The 10,149-nt window shown below is 51.6% G+C and overlaps 1 protein-coding gene across 1 annotated transcript in view; it reads left to right on the forward strand.

Moving 5' to 3' along the window:
* RHOBTB2 (Rho related BTB domain containing 2) overlaps nucleotides 1–9,596 on the forward strand; it is a 29,632-nt gene extending 20,036 nt beyond the window's left edge. The window contains exons 8-11 of the mRNA XM_031442215.2: nucleotides 622–772; nucleotides 4,191–4,279; nucleotides 5,092–5,197; nucleotides 6,382–9,596. Of these exons, the coding sequence (XP_031298075.1) occupies nucleotides 622–772; nucleotides 4,191–4,279; nucleotides 5,092–5,197; nucleotides 6,382–6,599 (564 nt within the window). The 3' untranslated portion in view covers nucleotides 6,600–9,596. The remainder of the gene's footprint in view (nucleotides 1–621; nucleotides 773–4,190; nucleotides 4,280–5,091; nucleotides 5,198–6,381) is intronic.
* Nucleotides 9,597–10,149: the final 553 nt, after the last annotated feature.

Here is a 10,149-nt window from a genome sequence, read left to right on the forward strand (position 1 = left end):
GTGAGGCGGGGAATTCTCCAGAGCCTTGGGGCCTGCCGTCCCTGGGCTCTTCTTGGTACCGTAGAAGCAGCTGTAAAGCCCCAGCCAATTCCCAGTGCAGCCTGGAGAGACTCGCGTCAGATGAGAAAGCAGTTTTTGTTGAGGCGCTGCTCTGGAGAGATCCCAGAGGCCCAGAGCAGCAACTTCGAGCAGCCAAGAGAAGCCAGCTGGGGTTGCCTTTGCTCATTCCATATCCCATTTGCCCTGCTCCCCACAGGGCCGGGAGAGGCCGGGAGCGGCCGGGAGTGGCTGGGAGCAGGTTTAGGTGACCGGAAGGACTCCTTCAGGCATCCTCCAAGCTGGAGGGGCTTCGGAGAGATGCCAGTGAGAGTCCAGGTCCTTTTCAAGGCTATTCGAGCCCTGTTCACAGGTGCTCAGCAGATGGACTCAGCGCAGGCTGTCGCTGTGGGAGACCAGCCTTTGGGGAAGGGGGATTCTGGGCAGATACAGGGGCCGCGGAGGGGTGGCTGCCTGTCTAGGGGAAACCAGTGTGTGGGACTAGGTGAGTAACTCTCAGAACTGAGTGACTCTCTCCCTAAAGCCAGAGCTCACTGCAGCGGCTCTCTTCCTTCCCACCCACAGGTGGTGTTTCCTTACACCAGCAAGAGCTGCATGAGGGCAGTGCTGGAATACCTCTACACCGGCATGTTCACCTCCAGTCCCGACCTGGACGACATGAAACTCATCATCCTGGCCAACCGCCTCTGCCTGCCGCACTTGGTTGCCCTCACAGGTAACTAACCAGGGTGCTCAGGGGCCTCCCTGGGGGAGAAGCCAGGGGAACCCCCTAGGAGTGGAGGTTTCTAATCTCACCTGTCTCCTCCTAGGGGACAGGCCGTGAGCACCAAGGGAAAACATTTACATAAAGTGAAATACATCAGTGCATATTGGGGTTTGGGTGAGGACATGGGTGTAAAGAAACGTGTGAGAGAGATGCTCAGTGGGGTCACCTTAGGAGCTCTCGCCAAAGGTTATCTCGGCCCAACAAAGTGGCTCCAGTGGATGCTGATCCCTGATGCTCTTACCAGCTTGGCCGCACTCAGGCAAGCTTAAGAAGTCAGAAGGACTAGAACACCATTCCTCATTTCTACCCTTTGCGCTCCTCTTCCTCCTCCCCTTCCTTCTTCCTTCCCTTTTTCTTCTTTGCCTTCTTTTCCTTTCTCTCTTCCTCCTCCTTCTCTTCCACCTTCACTTCCTTTTCTTATTCTAGAAACAGACAACAAGCATTGACCTGCCACTCCTAGTTCCTTGATTCCTTGAAGATCGTGAGAGCTGGAGCTCAGCTTTCAGAATGGACCAACCCCAGAGGCTAGGGTGAAGCAGGGATTGAGGCAATAGGGGACCAAAGAGTGGATGGTTGGAGCCCAAGGGCTGGAGGAGAGAGATGATGTGGTCCAGACGAGGGGCGTCTGGGGCCAGTGGTGCCCGCAGACAGATGCTGCTGCCGACGCTGGAGCTGGCATTTGTGTTGCATTGGTGTTGACGTTGGTCCCTGCATAGGTGTTAATGTTGAGGTTAATATTGTTGGGCAGGTCGGGGGCAGAGAGCAGGGCCTCAGATACTGAGCTGAGGGAAGGACCCGCTGTCAGAGCTGCTGGGGCCTTGGGCAGATGATCAAGATAAGGACTCAGCTATGGGGAAAGTAGCAATGCATTGATGGGAAATGAATAGTCAGGTGGGGCTTGGTCACAGGAAGAAGACAGAAATCATTGATCAGAACTGAATGTTAAGGGCTGAGCCTGCAGAGGGAGGCCAGGGGACACGGAGGGCTTTGGGGCAGGGAGAGGCTTCTGATGATCACAGCTGCAACATATGTCGTCCATGGCTGCCCATGAAAAGTGATAACGTTTTCCCAGAGCACAGAAAATGGTCCAAACTCATAGACTCAGTAATTCAACTTTTGAAAGATTATCTGCAAAGAAATGGCCCAAATGAAAAACATGTAGAAAAGTGTTTCTTTAAGTTTGTTTCATCATGGCAGGCAATCAGAAACAAGTCAGATAAGCACCCATGGGTAGTTTTCACTAAGTAGCCATTAAAAATGTTAAATGGCACTGGTGCATGGAAGGGCTTATAGAACATAACATTGAATGATTTGGCCCAAATGTGCTAGAAAACATAAAAAAGTGGGTTGTACTGTATGTACCTTGCCAAGGATCGGTGGAAAAGCCTAACTATGGTATAATAAGTGACACTTTTATGTTTTGTGATATATGCTTCCTATGAAGTTGTTAATTCAAGATTAAATTTTTTAAATTGTTAAATATAATACAAGTACATGAAACATATTTTCAGCTTAATGAATTATTATAAAGCAAAATGACCCTTGCCAGCCACACCAGAAGCCCTCCACGTGTCCCTCCCAAGCAGAGGTCCTTCCCCTCTCCCTGGGAGTAACCCCTCTGTCTCTTGCCCTTCCTTAGGGTACTTTTTATGGCCTCACTTCCTGGCTCTTCCTTGTTTTATCATCCAAGTGTGCATCCTTAAACACTATAGCATGACTTTATTTTTTATGTATCTTTTAAGTTTTTTTAGTCTATAAATACCTTGTCCATTGAAAAAGTTTTTTACCTTGCAATTTGCTGGAAAAAACTCACTGATCTAGAAAATCTAGATTTTTACTAATTGCATTTCTGTAATACACCGTATCTCCTATAAACTGGCCATTGGCTCTAGAGGCTAGATCAGTTTCACGTTCGGTTTTCTTGTGGTAAGACTACTTTGTAGGTTGTTGCTGTTTTTCTTCAAGAAGCATAGATTATCTGCTTTTCTCTCTTTTTGTGATGTTAGCAGCCATTGAGTATCATGGCCTGGATCCATTAATTTATTAGGTGTTATGAAATGGTGATATTCCAGTTCAGGCATTTTCTTCTTTATCTGTTGGAATACTCCTAAAAAGGGAGAAACTTCCCCTCACCTACTGTTTGTTTACCCAGTGGCACAGTTCGTGTAGGAAAAGCACACGAATGCTTGCTTCTTTCCTTTTCTTTACCAGTTTTCAAGATACGTTTGTTTCCTATCATCATTTGAGAGTGGCCAAGGAGTGTTTTGGTTTTTAAGTATGATTAGGAACTCTTAGATTTGAGCATACTCAAAATCAGTTTCAAATAATTGCAGTTAGGTTTATTGAAGCTCAAATACTCTTCTGCTCCTGTAGCCCGTAGCCGTCTGCTCAGCTTGGCTCCAGGGTCTTTCAGGTTCCTGATTATCTGGAACGACAAGATGTTCCAGGTTCGTCTTTACATTTCCTGCCCCAGACCTGGAACCAGCCACTTCTCTACGAAGTCCTGGTTTCTTGTAGTTGGAAATGGGATTTCAAGGCTACCCATCTGTGCAATAGGGATGCCCCTTGCTACTGGGATGGCTCTTGTTTCTAGGTCTTTTCCATGGACTGAGCTGGAAAATATATTTTAAAGATAAAATATCTAAGGAGTTTATGCTGATACAGTTAAAATTCAGGACTAAGAGTGTTTACTTCTTCAGTATAAACATTTTAATTTGAAATGCGAAGTTAGTACACAATTTGTTACAAAGTGTAAATTAATATGAACAACCAGGGGAGGTTATAGCTCAGTGGTAGAGCTCGTGCTTAGCATGCATGAGGTCCTGGGTTCAATCCCCAGTACCACCATTAAAAATAAATAAAAAATAAATAAACCTAATTACCTACCCCCTGCAAAAAAAGATAATGCAAATAAATTTAAAAACAAACAAAACAAAACAACAACAAAACAAACGGACAACCAACAACCTGGTTTAATCCGTAGCTCTAACCCTTAGTTCTCAGCAAACCTGAGACTCAACACCCCCTCCCATCAGTGTCAGTGGCTGATTTCAGGGGGTGGGGACTTTCGCCCTGTGTATATTAGACTACTTGGTGCAACATATGTAGCTTGAAAAATCCTCTTAGATGGTTCTAATCTCCTCCTTCACTTCCCACCCCCGCTCCACTGGGAAAGTCTTGCTCTAATCCCAGTTTCCTCACTTGTGGGAGCAGACTTAAATCTCCCATGGCCTCTCCTGGCCTGTTGGGGCTTGCCCCTGGCCCCAGCCTCCCTTTGCCCTGCGGCAGGCCCCTGCCGGGGGGATAAGCAAGTGCATGTCCACTCCTGCGATTCTTCAGCTGATTCCTGGCTCTGTGTGTGTCACAGAGCAGTACACAGTGACCGGACTGATGGAAGCAACTCAGATGATGGTGGACATCGATGGGGATGTCCTTGTGTTCCTGGAGCTGGCTCAGGTATGAGGTGGAGGGAAGAATCTCTCCAACATTCTCAACTCAGAACTTTGCCCATTGGCAGCAGATGGGGAGGGGCTGGGAGGTGGTGGGTAGGAAGGGAACCCGTTTTCAGACTCGGTTCCGTGAGTGGGCAGAGCCCATCTCCTCCTCCAGGCCAGAGAGGCCACCCAGACATCCCAAGAGGTGAGGCTGGACGTTGGGGGAAGGGCCAGAGACTTCAGGCCACCATAGGGCAGGGAAGGGAAGCCCCAAATCATGTATACACATGGCTGCTGCCTGCCCGAGGGCATCTAAGGGACACTGAGGAGTCTCCATCTAAAATTATCTTCCCACCTCTATGTTCTCAAACAGGCAAGCAAAATCTCCCACCCCAGCCCTTTGGAGGGCCAGAAATTTTACCACTAAAGATTAGTATATCAGTTGTGAAAGTGTGGCAGGCACACCTGCAAAGTCAGCTCTCTAAGCCTAGTTGTCAACACCTTAGTGCAGGCTGCTTTGGTCCCTGGTGGAGAGGAGGATGAGGGGTCAGTTCAGAGGACGGCAGACACAGGATGCCACCAGACAGGACCGTGGATTTCTGGGGATGCCGGGAGAGGTTAGAGGTGAGATGGTGATGGTGGTGGTGCCAAGGAGCAAATCCAGCATTGCCTCCTCATTGTTTTGTGTGGCCTTGCCTCTTGAGGTGGGCTCCTTAATGCTCAGGGCCTTTGCCCACCTGCACCAAAGCTTCGGCTCTGAAGGCAACTGTAGGTGTCTGTGTGCCAACCCTGCCTCTGGGTTCTGAGCACACACTCTCTCCCCTGTGTTGCCAGTTCCACTGTGCGTACCAGTTGGCTGACTGGTGTCTCCACCACATCTGCACCAACTACAACAACGTGTGTCGCAAGTTCCCCCGAGACATGAAGGCCATGTCCCCAGGTGAGCATCCCCGGCTGCACCTCTGCCCCTCCCTCAGCTTGGGTCCAAATCTCTGACTTGACCCCAGGGCACCCAGAGGCTGCCAAAGACCCCTGGGCCTAACTTGGCCTTGTGAATGGGGAGCAGCCCGTAAGGGTGCATCCAGCCAAGCAGAGGGGCTGGAAAAGCACTGGCGTGGAGGGCAGGGCCCCTGGGGACCTGGGGCGAACCACTCTACCCCTCTGGGCTTCTGTTTCTCACAAGTACAGTCGGACTAGAGTTGGTATTTTCCAGACCTTTTTGAACCAGGTGCCACAATAAGCAATACATTTTATCTTATGACCCAGTACATGTTTAGAAAAAGATATAAATTGTCTTTAATGCTGCTCATGACTCACGACATTGATTTTATAACCTAGGATGGGCACAAGTCACAGTATGGACAACACAGTCAGGGTATCCTCTGAAGTCCCTGCAGCTCTGCCTTTGCCTCTTCAGTGTCTCAGGTCCTGGGGCCCAACAGACAGTTCCAGGGCTCTGGGGAGAGGTGTTGCTGGCCTCCCCGAGCTCCTGCCACTCAGTCTTCTTGAGGTTTTCTCCTCCACTCGCTAGCAGGTTGTCACTGTACCCTACTGACTCTCCCACCCCCTTCCCCTGCTCTTCACCCTTCTAGCGTTTTCTGTCTAAAGCTCCAATCATATCCCTCCCCTGGTGCTACCGTCGTGCCCCCATGCCTTCAGAATAAGTCCACACCCCTCAGCCCAGCCTTCCCTCCCATCTGATCTCCTCTCCCCACCCCTTGGAACGTCAGCTCTGCTGGATGCCTCTGCTCTCACCCCAGCCAGGCCCAGCACCTTCCTGCCCACAGCTTTGCTCACCCCTTCTCCCTCATCCTTTGTCTCTGCCGACTTTATTCTCAGTGTGCATTAAGCCCCATTTAGATCTTCCCCTCTCTTTGAAGAATAGCACAAGCAGACATGCCTTTCCCCAACGTGGATGGTCGGCCCCACCCACTGGGCACCTGACTCTCTCCAGGGGGCTCTGTGAAGGCAGGGCTTACCCTTCTGGCCCCCAGGGGCTGCGATATGTTCCTCGCTGGTCTGAGGGCTCTCTGCAGGTCCCATGGCCGGGTGGCAGGGATGGGAGTCCCTCCAGCCCCTTCTCCCGCCTCTCTTCTCACCAAGCCCTACTGCGTTCTGCTCCAGAAAACCAGGAGTATTTTGAGAAGCATCGGTGGCCGCCCGTCTGGTACCTGAAGGAGGAAGATCACTACCAGCGGGCCCGGAAGGAGCGTGAGAAGGAGGACTATCTACACCTGAAACGGCAGCCCAAGCGGCGGTGGCTGTTCTGGAACAGCCCCTCCTCACCGTCCTCTTCAGCAGCCTCCTCGTCGTCCCCATCTTCCTCCTCGGCTGTGGTCTGAGATGCTGCCGCCCTCTTCTGACCCTGCTGTTGTTGTCCCCATGTGTCCTCGCCCCTCTGCTCTTCTGCATCGCCCCTCCACCTTCCAGGGACAAAGGACTCACATAACCAGGACCTATGGGCGGAGCTGCTCTCACCAGCCAACATAGCTCAGCAAAGAGAGGAAGGAGCCAGGACAGGGACCCCCTGCACAGGTCCTGATTCCAAAAGCAGGGCAAGGGACAGCTGCTGGGAGGTGGGGAGCGGGGAAGGAGCCAAGGGCTGTGGCATCTTGTCTCTGGGTCAGAGAACCCTAGAGTCAAGGGGAAAACTCCACCAGCCGTGAGGCTGTGTCTGGTTCTGTGAAGGCAGCCCTCTCCCACTGAGCGGCAGTGCCCCGGAAGGGGCCTGCCTCTGTTGGCCAAGTGTTTCCATCAGTGGACTCAGAGGGTTGCAAATATTTTGTGGGCATTTTCCACCTGGAGCCTATTCAAATCCTCACTGGAGAAGTCAGGGTAGAAATTAAGCCTTCAGCCCCCAACCCAAGGCTTCCATGCCTGGGGTACAGTGGCCAGAGGCCACACGGGGAAGGCTTGCCCTCTGCCGGCATCCCTCCCAGGGCTGTGGGCATCTGGGCCTGATCAGGGTGGCAGAGGTTGTTCAGAGCTGCAGGCCTGTCAGCAGTGCCTCTTGGTGCAATGAGAAACTTCTCTCCTCCCCTCCTTCACCGCTCAGATTTGGAGATGGAAACCAAAGGAAACAGCTAGAATGGGGGGAGAGAGAAGGAAGGGGGTGATGTGGGCCTGGGGGCAGCAATCCCATGCTCCTTTGGGCTCTTCCCCCGGCCTCTGGTTAGCACAGCTTCTTGTGGGGTAGGGCAAAATAGGCAAAAAACCCCAAACAACGATGAACAGAATCACCGCCAACAAAAACACTGTACCCTCTATCTCCTCAAAGGAAGAAAAACTGAAAAAGACCCGGTATGGCTTACACTTTCATAAAGCCAAGCAGGTGTCCCCATGTGGATGAGAAAAAAGTTGAGGTGTCAGAATTGACTCCAACACTTCTCAGGAAAGCAGTTGTCACCGGCTGTGACTGAGGACACCCTGGCCCTGCTGGCTAGCTCTGGATAGCACGTTGCACGCCTTCAGCATGCTGGGAATGCGGTTTGGGGGGTGGGGAGGGTGGTCTCAGGAATCCACGTGGCATCGGACGCATGAGTTGCCCATCGTGAGAATCAGGTTATCTTCATCTTCAGTGGGTGACTCCCAAGCATGTGAATGTGTTGGTGTGGTAGGGTGGGATGGGGTCAAAGGTCAGGCTGAAGGGCACCGATTCGGAGAATAGGAGTCCCTGGAATGAAGGATCATAGCACGTGACCTTACTCAGTGCTGGTTGGTAAAAGGGAAGGAGAAAAATGGAGAGGAATTGAACAGGAGCAAAACCAAGATCAGTCCAGAGAAGAGAAGGGAGGAGGCTGGAAGATTGTGGGGACTTAGATGATTGCTTGCAGCCCCACAGTGAAAAGCTGGGCCACAACAGACCCTTTCCCCTTTTTCTAATCCTGATCCATGTTTCACTCCCCACACTTTTATATTTAGAAAACCGAGCCCCTCTGCTGAGGGTGGAGCCACGGAGACTGAGTTCCTGACCTTAGAGCTCAGGAGTCACCTCTCCTGAGAAAGATGCTTTAGGAAGAGGAACTGGCTTTTGGTCCCAGGATCCTGGGTGGGCTCCACTGCCAAGAGTCTGGCTTTAAGTCTGGGATAGAGCAAACCCAGAAACAAAGGAACTTCTGTATCAGTTTTGTGGTGCCAAGACCTAGAGATCTGAGTTTAAAGTCCTTGCCTAGAGAAGGAGCAGGAGGTGGCACGTCAGCCGGTCTAGAGTGGCTGTCACCTATGTTGTCTCAGCCCCAGACTTCTCTCAGGACATGGCTGCCTCCCTTCTAAGTGCTTCTCCAGGTAACAGGCTGGGAAACCAGATGTGTGCTGCCCTCTACTGGCTGGTCAGCTCCTTTCCGCTGAGCTCAAGGTCCCTGGCTTCAGGGTGAGGCTGAGGAGCAAAGGACAGGGGCAAGAGGGGAGCCCCCAAGGGGTGTAAGGGTGCCGCTCTGCACCCAGCACCTCCACTCTGGGAAAGAGGACAGAGGAGGGGACCATGGGGCCTCCCAGGAACTCTAGGTGGTTGGGAGAGCCAGTGCCTAAAGTCCAGGGGAAGGGAATTGGGGCTCATAAGGTTGCAGGGCTGAGCCACCTGGCCCACTGATGAGGATGCAGAAAGGGCCCAGGTGAGAGAAAGGGGAAGGTGGCCCACAAGGTGCAGGAGGCCACGGGTGAGAAGCCACAGAAAGACCCCAGCAAGCAGTGCCCCACCCCTCAGGGACCCACTGCCCCTTCCCAACAGCTCTGTCAGAGCCAGCGTGCACCTCACAGGAGCCCAGCAGGCCCAGGTGCGACCCAGAGACACCACCCAGGGAAGCTGTGGGGGAGCCAGGCCAGGCTGGGGTCCCTCTCCCAGGAGGAGGGCAGGGAGGGAGGTGGGGCTGAATTCCAGTCCCCCAGGAACCTGGTGCCTGGAAATCCAGGGTCAGCACAGGAGACACACCCATGCAGGGTGAGCCTGAGGCATAAAGGGGAGAAGGAAGGAGTGGGTCACTCAGCAGGAGCACCCACCCCTGCACCAGTGTCACTCAGCTGCTTCAGAGGAGAATCGGAAGATGGGGGAGGAAAACACACACACGCCTCTTTTTATATTGCATATTTAACTTGGTCATTAATTCATAAACACATAAGTATTTTGTACATAGCTTTTCTTGTATTGTTTGGTATTTCCCACAAACTCTTCAAAGGTGGGGACTTCCAATGGAGAGAAGCACGAAAAGATACCCAACCACTAATGAAACACTAAGTGCCTATCGTGGGCCAGGTGCTACTTGGACTGGATATAAAACAAAAAAGAGAACGTCATGCTTTCATTAAGCTTACCTTAAATAAATGAACATGATAAACACTGACAAGGCTAATACTTTAGATGGGCACTCAAGGAAGTCCTCTGAGAAAAAGACAAGTGAGCTGAAATGTGTCTGGCAAGAATTCATCTATATCTCCCTCTGAAGATGGCGGTAGAGACTCCTGCACAGAAGGAGCAGCAAAGGCAGGAAGCACCTGACTTCCAGGAAGGGGAGGAGCAGCAGGGCAGGATGTCTGGAAGGAAGGGAGGAAAGGGATGTAGCACTAAGGCAACCAAGGTAGGACCCGACCAAACTCCACTAGAACATCATGCCCCGAACGTGCCTAAATGCTCAGCCAATTCTAGTTTGGGCCCAGCCACGCCACTCTTAGGCAAAGTTTTGAGATGGAAGAAACCAAAAACCTGAGAGTTACTACTTTCATAACATCCTCTTGCCATGACTGGAATACTACAAAGATAGGTATGGTGGAAGGGGGGCTGATATGATTACAAAGTATTTTTAAAGGTAAGGGAAAGTGGTCTGCCATCCCTCCACTGAGGGTCCTGCAGTGCGTCTTCTACACGTGCGCCTAGCAGTCACGCAAGGAAACCTCCTGCCA

This window comes from Camelus dromedarius, chromosome 36, assembly GCF_036321535.1.
Source record: "Camelus dromedarius isolate mCamDro1 chromosome 36, mCamDro1.pat, whole genome shotgun sequence".
Lineage (NCBI taxonomy): Eukaryota > Metazoa > Chordata > Mammalia > Artiodactyla > Camelidae > Camelus > Camelus dromedarius.